General features: G+C 49.2%; 1 protein-coding gene and 1 pseudogene across 1 annotated transcript in view; both read right to left on the bottom strand.

Moving 5' to 3' along the window:
• Window positions 1-14,995, bottom strand: part of Vps35l (VPS35 endosomal protein sorting factor like) — a 108,408-nt gene that overhangs the window by 7,443 nt on the left and 85,970 nt on the right. Inside the window, exons 27-28 of the mRNA XM_038346946.2 lie at window positions 14,493-14,632; window positions 1,672-1,837 (exon numbers count right to left, since the gene is read on the bottom strand). Coding sequence (XP_038202874.1) covers window positions 1,672-1,837; window positions 14,493-14,632 — 306 coding nt within the window. The remainder of the gene's footprint in view (window positions 1-1,671; window positions 1,838-14,492; window positions 14,633-14,995) is intronic.
• LOC119806091 lies at window positions 2,918-3,033 on the bottom strand (annotated as a pseudogene).

Genomic DNA, 14,995 nt, shown 5'->3' with positions numbered 1-14,995 from the left:
TATGGTAGTAGTTAAGTACTTGGATGGACCAGCGCCAGGTCATGGGATCCTAAATATGGGGATTTGGGGTTTAGGATGTATTTTTTATGTAGACTAGGCAGGGTCTCAAACACTTAATGCAACTGAGGATGACCTACGTCCACTCCTCTGCCTGTCTGGGATCAGGTGAGATTATGCAATCAATTTGAGGCTCTGTGGGTTTAATTCACTAGAAGACATAAAAAGGAGTTGGGAGGGATACAGGGAAGTTGCTCTCAAACCAGCACCAGCAAAAACAGAACAGATGGTAGCAGGTGGGAAAAAGAGACTGCCCCTTCTTCCCAGCATTGGAACAGTGAGGGCTGGCAGGCCTCCACACTCATCTACCTGTGTATTCAACCAGTGATCTAAGGGTGCTTCTGCAATCCCAGTATGTGCTCAAAATGACTTCAGACACTTGTCACACACACATGGCTGGGCAGATGGCCAATGGCCCGGAGCTTGCCTAATACATATAAGGCCCTGAGTTCTATTTCCAACACCACAAAAAAAAAAAAAAAAAAAAAAAAAAAAAAAAAAAACAGATCCTACCAATCGCCAGGCTTCTTCCTGGGGAGACTCAGTGGAGGGTGGGAAGCAGTTCAGGAAGACAGGCTCTTAGGCTAAGACGCAGCTCAGCTGACAGAGTGCTTGCCTAGCATGTGTGAAGCCCGGGTTCAATCTCCAATACTGCATTAACTGCGCATGCTGATAGATAATTGCAAACCCTGCACTCTGCTTACAGAGGGGGATAGCAAGAATTCAAGGTCTAGGAACACAGAGCAGCCAGAGCTACAGAGTAAGAACAGGAAAAAAGTTCAAGGTCATCTCCAGCTATAAAGTGAGTTTGAGGCCCTGCCTGCCTGGAGATACAGTTCAGTGGGTAAAGTGCTTGCTGCACAAACAGGAGGACCTGAGTTAGAGTCTTAGTTAGAGTCTTATTGCTGTGAAGAGACACCACGACCACAGCAACTCTTATAAAGGAAAAGAATTAATTTGGGCTGGCTTGCAGTTCAGAGATTAAAGTCCATGATTTCCATGGTGGGAAGTAAGAACATGCAGGCATGGTGCTGGAGGGGTACCTGAGAGTTCTACATCTTGATCTACAAGCAGCAGGAAGAGACTGAGCCATACTAGGCTTAGCCTGAGTATCTGAGAACTTAAAGCCCACCCCCACAGAGACATACTTCCTCCAACAAGGGCACACTGACCCCAACAAAGCCACACCTAATAGTGTCTCTCCCTATGGGCCAAGCATTCAAACACAAGAATCTGTGGGAGCGATTCCTATTCAATCAACGATATATATCAAGCACAGATGTGAACCTGGACATGGCAACATGTGCCTGTAACCCCAGCAAGTAAGTACAGGGGTGTGATGGGCTTGCAGAGAGACTGGCAACTCTTTGGAGCTCATTAGCCAGCCAGATTAGCTAGATTGGTGAGTTCCAGTTCCATGAGAGACCTTGACTCAAATAAATAAGGTGAAGAATGATTAAGGAAGGCACCCAGAGTCAAGGTCAGCCTCCGTATGTACACACATAAATATGTACACAACACCCATGTGCACACAGACACTAAGAAGATACGGTGAAACAGTCCCTTCGCTGTCCATGAAATGGGTTTGCTGAGGGCTTGTTGGGATGCTGGTACCTTTGTCTATGTGGTAAAGGTAGGTGTCCTGGCTCATGGCAGATAGCAGGTGCAAGACAGAGGTGTAGATTCGGATTTTGTCGTCACTATTGTCCTCCCAGGTGTAGTCCTGGATCACGTTAAGAAGTTCTCGAACCAGAAATAGGACTCCGTGTTCTGGATGATCCTGGTAGAGAAAAAACATGACAGATAAACCCAGCTATGAAGCAGAAGAGTTAAAGCACCCGTTAACCCAACGCTTCCCTTACACAGCTGTTGGGACTAAAAGACTCATTGCTTCATTCGGGCAGGGCCACTCAGGAGCCTAGGCAGACAGCACAGAGAGAGTGACAAGACACACCTCACATTTCAGGATGGCGGCATGAGCAACAGCCTCCCTTTTGGGTCCAAAGAACTGGCAATCACCTGTCAGCTCAATGGCCTGTGCTTCCATGATTACTCCTTGAGTTCCCATGCACAATGGTGGAAGCAGATCACATCTGTCTAATTACAAAGGAGGATTGTGGGTCCTCAGCAGATGGCATGGCAGAAGCCACTGCACTGACTTCAAAGACAGCCCCACTCCCAGGGATCCTCACCCACAGCAAGGGTCAGCCTGGACTCGTGTGACAGGGAAAGCCCAGGAGACCACTCAAGCTTAGAGTAAAGTGTGTTTCTCAGACACTACACAGAATTTTTCCAAAAGACAGTTGCAATGCAAAAAGGTAGGTGGTTTCAGTTCCATCCCCAAGGTGGCTCTCCTGCTGACACTTCCCAGGAAACAAATGCCCAGCTGGCCCTACCAACCCCCACACAATCTCTGCTGCCTGGGTCCAGCCACACCTCTCCTTCTTATGGGCCAGGCACAGTATTGGGCCCTAGCGGGATATACTCAGGTCAAGAGAAGAAGGTACAAAGGAGGATTATTTTCGCAGCTGTGGCCAGCATGAGGCTGGGTGCCAGGGCCTGGTGCCAGGAGGATGCTGTTATTATCCCAGGCTGAAAACGCAGGTGCAGGTAGGGACGCTATTGGAACAAGACCTGCAGCTGGAGGCTGTGTGGAGGGACAAGGCCACTGGCAAAGCATGGCTGGGGATCAACCGTGAGGTGACAGGCACTGTGCACGGGTGTCCTCATCCACTCCAGTCTGCGGGCGGTGTCTCCTGTTGGCTGGATGGGTTGGAAGCCAGAAGCGTCTCCAGAGGCCACTCTCCCTGACACTGACAAGTGTGCACTAAAACCTGGCACCCCACAGCTGAAGAGTAAAGAATGCTCCTTGCACAAGTCCCAATCCAGTATCAGTTAAATGGAGGCACCTTTGCCAGTCAACAAGAACATGCTTTTCCGTGGATAGGAAGCCATGTTCCTTAAAGTTACATTCATTTTCTCCTCTGTGTGTGTGTGCACATGTATGTGAGTATCGATATACACTGTCATTGTGTGCACATGTATGTGAGTATAGGTATATACTGTCATGTACATGCCGGGGCCAGAGGGCAGCTTTAGGGAGTTGGTTCTCTCCTACTTCCAGGCGAGTACAAGGGAGTGAACTCTAATACTCAGGCTTGGTAACAAGTGCCATCACCTGAAGAACCATTTCACTGGCCCAGAAAGCATTTTTTGTATTTCTTGGTTTTTTGCTTGTTTTTTTTTTTTCTTTTCGGTTTTTCAAGACGGGGTTTCTCTGTATAGCTTAGAGCCTATCCTGGAACTTGCGTTGTAGGCCAGACTGACCGTGAACTCTCAGATCTCCTCCCGCCTCTGCCTGCCTCCCGAGTGCTGGGATTAAAGGCAGGTGCCACCACTGCCAGGCCCTTTATGTATTTAAGACGCCTCACTACATCGCTCAAGCTGGTCTTGACTTATGGTGCTTGCCTTTCCAGAAGATGTGATTACAAGCCCGGGCCACCAGGCCCAGCTTCCTATCTTCTTTCTTTTTATTGTGAGCACATCCTGCCATCTGAAAACATCTGATGTATGGCTTCAGAGAACTGCCCCGTCACATATGGTGGCCTCCGTCTGTCCTACAGAAGACAGGTATTACATCTGCTGCACCTGTGTCTGCCACACACTGTGAGATCTTCTCAATAGCAGGCTGGATTCTGATTTTTGCTTGTCTGGATTTCTTTTTGTTTGGGGGGGGGGGCGGTCCTGTGTATGTATGTGTAGGCATGTTCTTTTTTTTTCCAGTTTATTTATTTTTTATTAAAAATTGCCATCTCCTCCCCTCCTCCTCCCCCTTCCCTCCCCTCCCCTCCACCCACACCCCCACTCCCTCCCTCTTGAGGCCAAACAGCCATCAGGGTTCTCTACACTATGTTGAGTCCAAGGTCCTCCCAACTCCCCAATGTGTAGGCATGTTCTTATGTGTGTGTGTGTTTGTGTGTGTGTGAGTACATGGTGGGTATGCATGTAAGTGAATGCCTGTGAGTGTGATACATGTGCACATGGCAGCCAGAGGCTAAAATATGCAGCCTTCTTCAGTCACTCTCTATGCTGTTTTGAGACCTCTCTCTTCCTGAACCTAGAGCCCACCCGCTGGGTAGGCTGAGTGGCCAGCAAGCCTCAAGGATCTTCTTGTCTCCATTTTTCCAGTACTAGGCTCACAAGCCCGCCACCATGTCTGGCTTTTCATGTGGATGCTGAGAACCAGGACCTAGGTCCACATGCTTCTGGGGCACCACTCACTGAGCCATCATCCCAGCTCTAGGGATTAGCTCAGACTGACTTTAAACTCATTATCCTCCTGCCTCAGCCTCTTCAGCACTTACTATCACAGTTGGCTGAATTCTGTGGATGGTGCCTCCAGGAATACATGGCCAGGTGTGACCATGTGCCCTGGCCCTGGCACAGTGAATGGCATATGGTAGACCCCACATGAATCATGTTGAGTCAATCACCTTTGTTGACGCCTTCAATGTACCAAGCCCCGAGGAAGCTACAAAACTGGTCCTGAAATCAGCTACAGTGTTTTCAGTAAATACACCAGGCCTGGCCCTACCTCACCCACAGGAGTAGGCCACGGGATGAGTGGCTTCACCCTACACTTCCAGCATGGGAGGTGGGGGGGTCCCAAGATTAGAGTTCTGGCAGTCTGTCTCCTGTTAGCTCCCCCTCTTTGGACATACTGTGTGCTCAGGAAGAAGATGCGCATGGAGGGGCTATTTAGAGCACAGGCATAGGGCTTTAAATTCTGCAGCTGAGGAGGGAGGCCCAGACAGCAGTGGCCTGATCTAGGATGAATGTATTTGCAGTGACACTGCCTCGGGGTGAGGATTTGGGCAGAGAAGCCCGAGATGTGCACAAGCCACTCATATCTGTGGGAACTGTTTCTACTGTATCAGCAAGAAAGAGGATGCACGACGCTCAAACATCCAAACAATGTGAGCTGTGCGCATCTATCTGAACCACCCAGGCGAGGCTAGTCAGTCCCAGCTGGCAGCTCTCACCGCTGCCTTCCTCCGCTTGCAGCTGTTTCTATTTTGTTCGGCTACGTGGATACTAAAATACATTTTTTTAATTTAAGGATCTGCCTTGGGAATAGACCACAGTCTGAATGTTCCAGCAACTTCATTTCAACACTAATGTCCCCACCCTGTGGGAGACCAATGAACACAATTTCAGAAAAGTGGGGCCATAGGCAATGGAATTCAGGGAATGGGCTAAGATGAGCACTTCTATGGTTTGTTCATAACCAAAGAGATGACAGGTTATGTTCATGGTGCACTTCCCGTGTTTCAGGAACTACAACATACTTTGTTTGTTTTAATATTTGAGAATGGTTCAGTAGCTGAAGCCAGGCATAGGTAGATTATTTTTCTTTTTGAGACAGTGTCTTATGTATCCAGGTCTGGCCTTGAACTAGCTATACAGCTAAGCATAACTCTGGCCTTCTGGTCCTCCTGCCTCTACTTCCTGAGTGCTGGAATTACATACATGTACCACTGTATCAGGTTTTCTGTGGATAGACCCTGGGGAGTTGAGCATGCTAGACAAGCAAGCACTGTACCAATAACCGAGTTCTACCCCAGTCCCGTATCCTTTCAAAGTAACATGATGGTTTCAATGAGTGTCTAATATTAAACTAGTAATTTTGTTGTTGTTGTTGTTGTTGTTGTTATTGTTTTGTTGTGTGTATGTGTGTGGTGTATGTATTTTATGTACACAAATATGTGCTAATGTATACATGTAATTTTGTTGGTTTTTTTTTGGTGTGTGTGATATATGTATTCTGTGTGTGGGCAAACGTGTGCTAATGAATTTAGGTGTGGAGGCCAGAGGTCAGCGTCAAGTGTCTTCCTTGGCCATTCTCCACCTTGTTTTTTTGAAACAGGGTCTTTCACTAAACCTGGACTTCACCAATTTGGCCAGACTGGCTGACCAGTGAGCTCCAGAATCTGCCTATCTCTGCCCTCAGTCCCCTGCCCCTTGGAGACGGGGTTTCGTGGTTTTGAACTCACCATAAAGCAGAGGATGACCTAGAACTCTTGACCTTCCTGCCTTCACTTCCCAGATTAAGGCATGTACCACCTGGTTTTATGCCGTACTGGTGACTGAGCCCAGGGCTTCATGCATGCTAAAAGCAAGTGCTCTACAAACTTAACTGAAGCCCAGTCCACACTCCAGGTTTTAATTATTTCTTCTCCTCCTTTCTTCTTCCCCCACCCCATTCTGTGTGTCTGTACATGTTACATGGCATCCTGTGCATGGGCATGCAGCGACCAGAGCAGAATGGATGTCTTTTCTATTGCTCTCTGACCTACACTGCCTTGAGCATGGGTCTCTCAAAGCTGCCTGTCCGAGTGAGGCTGGTGGACCAGAGAGTCTGTCTCCACTCCCCAGTCTGGGATTATGGCATGCACAGCCATGCCTGCCTTTTCACATGGGTGCTGGGGAATCAAACTTAGGACCTCCTGCTTGCTGAGCAAGGGTTATTATTCACTAAGCCATCTCCCCAGGCTGTGCAATTTTAGAAGGAAAGGGTGTTTGGGTGGACATGGTACTCCAGTGGGAAGATGCCCAGTGGCCTTGGCTAGGTTCCCTCCTACATGGGGCAACTCGGTTTCCATGAGGGAGCCAGAAAGTGAGTCCTTCTTTTTACTGATCACAAAAAGGGCCTGACACCGTCCCTCCACTGTCCCTTTGAAGTCCCTGCTCTCAGGAATCCTCACTTCATCACACTCCTGTGGAGAAGAAATACTTAAGACGTGATTGCTGGACTTCTCAGCAAGCTGACCTGGAGGCAGCAGAGATGGTAACAGCACATCTTTCAGTCCTGACCGGGTCACTGACGGGCTGGTGAACCTCCACCTTACTGGGTGCTTTGGTTCAATGTTTCGAGTGCTTATTTATGAACTGTAGGCTGGACCATCAAAAGAGGGGTATATGATTTAAATGACCAGTAAGGGCTGGGTGCCACAGAGCCAGAACACCAATGGGCTGGGAGCAGAGCAGGAAAGGGCCCCTGGAGTACAAAGGAGACAGATCTCCAGCAGATTTGAGGCTACTGGAGCAGGTGTCAGTGTCTCCTCACTTGCACAGCCTCATGAGTCCCTCCCTTCCAGTCCCTCTGGGGTGCACGGCACCCCCATCCTACATTTAGGCCTTCCCGCACACTATGTTCCCTGCCATAAAACCCTCTCCTCCCTCTCCTCTCCCTAGCACCTAGTGCTCATTTTCCTTCTAATCTCAGCTGAAAGCCTACTTTCTTGGGTGTGGCTTCTCTAATCACCCGGGAGCTCATTCTGGCCTTTGCTTTTCAGGTGGAATCTCCCACCATACCCACAAAGCCAACCAGCAATGACCTGAAGTCCTCCTTGGTGACTCCTTTGTCCCCAGAATGCCTAAAACCACAAAAATACCCAACCCCCAAGAAAGGGGCACTCAGATGTCCCTGCAGTGCCTGATGCTTCTTACAGATGGAGTTGGTTGTGTTTAACATGAAGCCTGACTTCCTCGGTAGGGGGCACTTCCTCCATTCCCAGATTAGCAGGTACTTATGGACCAGGATGGTAGAGAGGAGAGAGTGAAAGAGAGTGAAGTGGAACATGGATGTCTTGCTATCTCTATAGCTACTTTTTTTAGGATTCTTTTTTTAAAATAATTTTATTTAATATTAATTGGTTTTTACCTGCATGTACATCTGAAGCCCTGAAACTGGAGTTATAGACAGCCATGAGCTGCCATGTGGGTACTGGGAATTGAACCCGGGTCCTCTGGAAGAGCCGTCAGCGTTCCCAACCACAGAGCCATCTCTCCAGCTCTATAGCTACTTTTAATGAGGAAAAGACAAGGAAACGTATGTCCCCACTGCAGCCTCAGTGACCAGAGCCAGAGAACAAGACCCTAACATTCTAGCTCCTACAAATCCCAACACAAAATTGGGGCTCTGAAACCGTGACACTGACCTCGATGTGACAGTTCTACTTTATTTATCCTACCAGAGGCTGCCAAATTAGACTGTCCCACTCCTGGGAACAGCTTCTCTGGACAGCAGGGAGGCACAGGGAATAGCTTCGTAACCTGGCACTGCAATCCACACCCCTCTCTTGACCATGCACTTAGCGACCTGTTTGCAACTTCAGACACCTCACACCCGCCAACCTGCGTGTACATCTCGCTCCAAACAAAGAAACAAACCAATCTCTTCTCCCCAGAAAACCATCAGAAAGTGCCCCTTTGCGAATAGTTTCTGTCCAGGTATAGAGGGTGGGGGAGCAATCAAGCCCGAACTTGCTTGACTACATTCAAAGTAAGACAAACTCTGTCCTCTACATGAACTTTTAGGAAAAGTCTTATATTTACTCTCTTTTGCCTATGCCTATCGAGTAACTGACTAAAATATGATACTTTCTGGGAAGGGACATGCCCGTGAGCAAAAGCTTAAATAATCCAAGCCTATCAATCAAAACAGCCACCCACTCCATACCCCTGAACAACCCAACTCCTTCTCTCGAGCCCCATATAACACTGGGGCCCCTGAGTGCCCTCAGTTATGTGGCTTGCTGTAGCTACCACATGATCTACCAGTACGGTCTGAGTGTCTGTCCAGGTCCTGGAGGGGATATCAGCATCCCTGTGTCTACGGCGGCACTGCTATAATGACCAAGGTGTGGGATGAATGAATGCACAGAAAGAGAAGTCTGTGCACGCGGTGGAAGGCTGGCGAGCCTCAAACAGTAAAGTCTGTTGTACGTGACAAGAGGGAGGAAGCGTCGGACTCGCGCTAAGGGAGCAGACAAGTACAAACACTGCCTGAGCCACTTAGAGAAATCGAAAACCGTCTAACTCATGACTCCAGGGGTGAACAGTGGTTGCAGAGGGTGGAGAATGGGGAGGTAGGGACCAACATACAGTCTCAGTTAAGCAAACAAAACACTCCCAAAGATCTGCTGGACACCATTTTATGTAAGGTCAATGACTCTGTACAGTCCTTCTCAAGCCTTTAGTTTAGGAGTAGAGTTTATGTTACATGTGGTTACCACAGGGAAATAAAATTCTAAAACAATAAAAGCCACCCCCCCACACACACACAAACCTACAACATGAAAGGGAACCAATCTGAGGTAAACAGGAGGGGGGTTGATTTCATGCAAAATCCATTGTCATGGCTCAGTTGTGACTCATCTGACTGCCTCTTGGCCATGGCTACTCAGGTGGGACCTCTCTGCTCACACGAAGAGCCAATCATCCATTCCAAAGTCCCTCTGAGGAGAGGCTAGACTCCAGTCATACCAGAAACCACACAAGTACCTAACCCTATAGATACTTTTTCTTACACATACATACCCATGAGACGGTATAATTTCGACACAGAGTTTTCTTAGTTTCCTTCCTGATGCTGTGACAGAAATGCCCTGACAAGAGTAACTTAAGGGAGAGTGGGTTTTTTTGGCTATGGGTCAGGCACATCACTTGGGGAAGTCAAGGCAGTAGGAACATGAAGCCCCTGTGCACGTCACATCCACAGCCAAGAGCAGAGAGCAACGAATCAGTGTCCGCTAGTGCTCAGCCCAGGCTCTCCACCCTTACAAGTCCAGGATTCCCTGCTACGGATGGTAACGGTGCTGCGCAATGGTTGGATCTCCCCCCAAGACATGTCCACAGCCGACCTGACCTAGACAATCCCTTCTAGATGCTTCTAGGTCGTTTCAGGTTGACGATTAAATCTAACCGTCACAGTAGGAGATTAACAATGACTAATCATAAATTAGAATAAATTTAACAGCACACAGTAACAAAAGATAAGATGTTTTCCCTTTCAAATTAAGTTGAAAACTTCTACCTTTTTGCAGAAAGGACCACTCAAGGGTCTCTCTTTGGCAGATTCCAACAGAAGCATCACTATTTACGCCCCCATGGATTGGCAGGTGGCCTGAGCCTGATACAGCAGGTGGCACACACAGGGTGGACACGCTGCACAAAGGACGATTAACACTCGGATGGGTGACATCTCATCGCACTGTGTAGAATGGCACACAGGTGAAAATGGATGGTTTCTGGAGCTTTTTATTTAATATTTTTAGACAGCAGCTGGAGACCGGCAAGTGAAAGCGATGTGAAACAATTGGGGTGAGCTGCTTCTGTACTGGGGCCACCTCTGCCAAGGAGCGGAGAAACCCTGGATGGCCCTGAGCAAAGAAAGCGTGTGACACACTCCCCAGGCTCACATTATGTGTGAGGGCCTCTGGGAGAGACAAACCCAGGTTCAAATCCCTGTTCTGCTATGAGCTACTACACAGCCCCAGTCTTTTCAGTTCTAGGTGTCTATAAATGAAACAGATTCATTAATTCCTACTTTAAAGGGTTCAGGGAGGATTCTCAGAGGCTCTGTAAGTGTTGATGAAGGGCTTTGGCATGTTCCTGGGGTCAAAACTGGGAGATAGCTCAGTAGGCAAAGTGCCTGTTATGCAAGCACGCGGCCCTGAGTCACATCACCAAGACACCCGGAAAAGCCAGGAGCAGACGGTACCTGCACCTGTCTGTGCCCACTGTGCTGGGAGAAGAGGCAGATTTGGGCTTGCTGGGCAACCGTTCTGTCCTAATTGGTGAGCTCCAGGTTCACTGAGAGACCCTGTCTCAAGAACTGAAGTAGAGATACAAGGAAGATACTGATGTTGACCTCCGACCTCTACATGCATTCCTCCCACCCTCCAAATTTGTCTTTATTGATTATTACTGGGTCCCGCCAAAGTGTAGTCTTTGACAGCAAGAGAAGCAACAAAGTCCCACTCCAAGCAGAAGATGCTCTCTTGATGCCTCTGTGCCAGGCTGGCATCTGGAAGGAGTTTTTAAACATGTCTGCAGATACCCAGGGAAGCTGGGGAAGGTACAGCCTGCGTGTCTGGAGCAGCTGCTGTCCGGCTGTAGCTACCTGGCCAAGTCAAGGAATGCCAGCTGCAGGCAGGAGCTGATTCCCCAAGGAGAACCACAAGCCTATGTTTGCTTTCACAATCGATTGTCCCACATGGGAAGAAGTGTGACTCCAGGCTGCAGTCTGCTCTCTCTCTCTGGCCACCAGCTTGTAACCCCAGGGAAGGAGCTCTGGTTTACACCAGGCTTTTATAACTATGGTCTCATTCAACCCACACAGCAGTCCTGCAAGGTGGGCCTTATGATGACATGTTTGAAAGATGACAGGTAAGACTTGGAGGAATTTAAAAACCGTCTCCTAGGCCCCAGAGCTGTGAGGTCACTGGGTCGGGACTGAACCCAAGTGTGTGACTCTGAGGAGAAGCCTTTTGGAGAGACTCCAGCCGCTCTGAGCACATGGGAAGCCTGTGTGCAGGCAGTGAAGCACCCAATTAACCGCCAAACAACAACCAACATCAACCGCTTCACCGGAAACCTGGCTTTCTCCTCTGGTCATCTTCTACGACAAATAACCAGGTCCTACAGAGAGGGAGGCACTGACCAAAGAGCCCTGGGATCAAGTGTCGATGGAAGAGACTCCAGGAGCCCCACAGCTCTGCCTGGACCCTTGGCTCCTCCCCAGGATGCTGCCCACTGCTGAAGGACAAAAGCCTGGCCCAGAGCAGGTCTGTGGCTGGGCCTCCCGGTCCCCCTCTGAGAACTTGGAATCTGAACAGAGAGAGCCCACTGCTGAGTCATTTTTTGTTTTCTCAGCTTGATTGAGATACATAATCCACACAGGGAACAATACACCCATTCAGGACATACAATTCAATGACTGTTTGTGTATCCAGAGTTTGTGTGGCTGTCACCACAATTGAGTAAAGAATATTTCATCACCCCCCCCACACACAAAGAAACCTGGAACCCAACAAGTGCTGAGTCACTGGCACAGCCCAAACGCGGCATGACATTTCTCCAGGTCCGGTCCCTCCTAAACCACTCGGGCTGTGCCCTCCAAAGGGCCAGTTTCAGTCTCCTGGGAGAGATGTTCCAAGGGGGACCTCTAGGAATGTGTGTTCAACAGGGCAACTCTGATGCAATCTTCTTGAAGATTAGTGTTTGGATATTTGGTGTGCAGTTTTTGTTTTTCTTTTTCCAGAGGCTTTGAGATAGGGTCTCGCCTGACACTCAGAATCTCCCTGCCCAGGCTTCCCAGAGCTGAGAGTGCAGATGTACTCCAGTACCAGAGTATACCACACCAGCTGGCCGGGCCTGTTTTGTGCCCACTCCCTGCGGCAGCCAGGCAACGCCTATGTTGGTTATAAATCAGCAAATTAGATAGCCAAGGCTTCAAGGGGACTTGATCACACCAATGCAGCTGTATGGCTAAAGTTTTGGTGAAAATTCACGGGTTCTTTGTGGGCAGAGTTACCGCAGTGCTCTGTAAGGAAGGGAGCAGGCTGATGTTCAGGCGATCTCTCAGAAGCAAGGCGGGTGCTATGTATCTCTGCAGAGAGGACTTTAGTGAAGAAGGTATGCTGCATGTCTGTAACCCCAGCACTGGGGCAGGGGAAGTAACTGCAGTAAGAGGATTTTGAGTTCCAGGATGGCCTGGCCTACAGAGTGAGGGTCTTAGAGAAAAGAAGAAAAAAAAATCAAAAGACTGATGACAAGATATGAGACGAGAAAGAATAGGACAGAAAGGGACAAAGAAGAAGGAGGGAGGGAGGGAGGGAGGAAGGGAGAGAAGGAAGGAGGAAGGAAGGGAGGGAAGGAGGGAAGGAGGGAAGGAGGGAGGGAGGGAGAAGAGAGCCACAGTGAGAGAACAAAACAGAAAAGAAAGGAAAGAAAGGAAAGGGCCTTTGTGCCTGAACTATAGTAATAGATGCCTGCTCTTGACTATTGGCGACAAGCCCCAGTGACTGCCATGGCCACTGAGGCTCTCTGCACGCAGCTCACTATCTGGTGAAAGGTAAATGCACCAGATAGCTGGGAAAACAGAGACGTCAATTTGTTCTCTTTATCCAAACTCATGTCAGGAAGCAGGTGGCATCCCAGTGAAAGACCAGGGCTGAGAACCCCAGCTATGGGAAGCCTCCAGGAATTCCTCCTGCAGGACTCCCCCCAAGGGCCCCAGTTCCTTCTAGCCCAAGAATGAGTGCTTATCTCTCAGAGCCACAAGGATCCCAGTTTCACTGTTTACTGTTCCAAAGAATCCTGCTACCCAGAAGGTTCACTGTGTGGCTACCTTCTGCGCGCTCGCTCAAACCTCACCATAACACGGGAGCTGGCACAAAGACCACCCTCATTTTATGATTAGGACACACACATAGGTAATCGCTGGACATGAGAGCCAAGAGGAGGAAGAGCTGGCTCCCATTCTCATCATCATGGTCCAAGGCCACTGAGCCCTTGTATCAGCAGAATACAGTACACCGAATGTCGGTGCCCCCTCCCCACAGATAGACAGGCAGAAACCCCAATCCCAATCAGATGCTGCAGTGGTTAAGTTTGGTTGGCAACTTGATTAGCCCTTGAATCAGCTAAAAGACCACCTGGTTGGCAATGGAGAGATGGCTCAGCAGTTAAGAGCACTAGCTGCTCTTTCAGAGGACCCCATATGCTGGTTCACAACTGTCTACAACTCTAGTTCCAGGGGATTTGATACATTCTTCTGGCGTCTGTGGGCACCAGGTACACATGTATACACATACATGCTGGCACACATTCATATAAATAAAATATTGTAAAGACATGCCTGGTCTGTAAGGGCATTTCCTGGACAGATTACCCGAGACAAAGAGCCTCCTCCAGGTGGACAGCACTGGCGAAGAGCAGCGCTTCTTTTGCCTGTCTGCCTTCTGCTGTGAGTGCATCTACCCTGCGGCTGCCATCCTTCCGCAACATCATTACGTGGCTTCCTTGGTCTTCCAATGTAGACAGAAGAGTGCAGTGCGCTCTCCAAGGACCTTCAAGATGGGGACATCTGAGGAATCCAGCTTTGTGGGCTGAGCAGCTACTATGTTCTCAGCCTCTCCAGGGCACCCGTATATATAAGCCCATCTAATAAATCCCCTTTGTGGTACACATCCATTCTTTCGGTCCCGATCCCCTAGAGAACCCTGCCCAATACACATGGGGTCTGAAAGGAAATAATTAAGACTCCAGAAGACCAATAACCCAAAGGGCCAGACAGCAACTCTGGCTCTCACGTTCTGCCATGTGATCATGTCTCAGGAAGAGGGCTGCCTATGCCCTGAACAGGACACCGGCAGAGCCAAGCCGGCCCCTGACCACAGACTCTCAGCCTCAGACCTGTGAGAAACACATTTGCTACCGAAGTGGCTCAGCTTCAAGCCGTCTGTCACAGCAGTCCACCCTGGCAACCACGGAGCCAGTCGACAGAGTCTTACACTTTCAGGCCTCGGGCCACTAAGGCCACTAAGGCAGGGTGAATAAAGACCACCCATGGGTCCTGGGAAACATACCGGGACAATCAATAACGTAGAGAAGAAATTGCACAGGAACTCCAGGAGGAAGGGCTCCGAGGGCCGCAGCTTCCCGTCGATGCTTATCATCTTCGGGACTTCTGGGATGAGGCCAATGGCAGCTTTGAAAAACGCATCAGCTGCAAGAGCAAAGTTAGAGGATGAGCACTGTGGAAAGTTCAAGCCGGGCTTTTCCTTAGACTGGCCGGAGGTCAGCCTTAGAGCTGCATGGAAGTCAGGCAACCTTGAGAGCTCAGTTCAGTCAGCAAGGCCAGAGGAAGGCTCTTCAAACCACCATAGATGAGGCACTGCTGTTACTATAGCAACGAGGAAACCCTGCAGCTAAACAGCCTTAGATTGAAGGACCGAAACACATGGGAGACTTTTATAGACGGTCTAGAAAAGGGCCGAGGAGAAGGCTAAACCAGTGGAGTACCTGCTGCACAAACACAAGGACCTGACTTTGGATGCCCTGAACCTCACAAAAGCTGAGCGCGGCAGGC

This window comes from Arvicola amphibius, chromosome 1 (genome assembly GCF_903992535.2).
Source record: "Arvicola amphibius chromosome 1, mArvAmp1.2, whole genome shotgun sequence".
Lineage (NCBI taxonomy): Eukaryota > Metazoa > Chordata > Mammalia > Rodentia > Cricetidae > Arvicola > Arvicola amphibius.
This window is presented reverse-complemented; position numbering and strand designations above follow the sequence as displayed.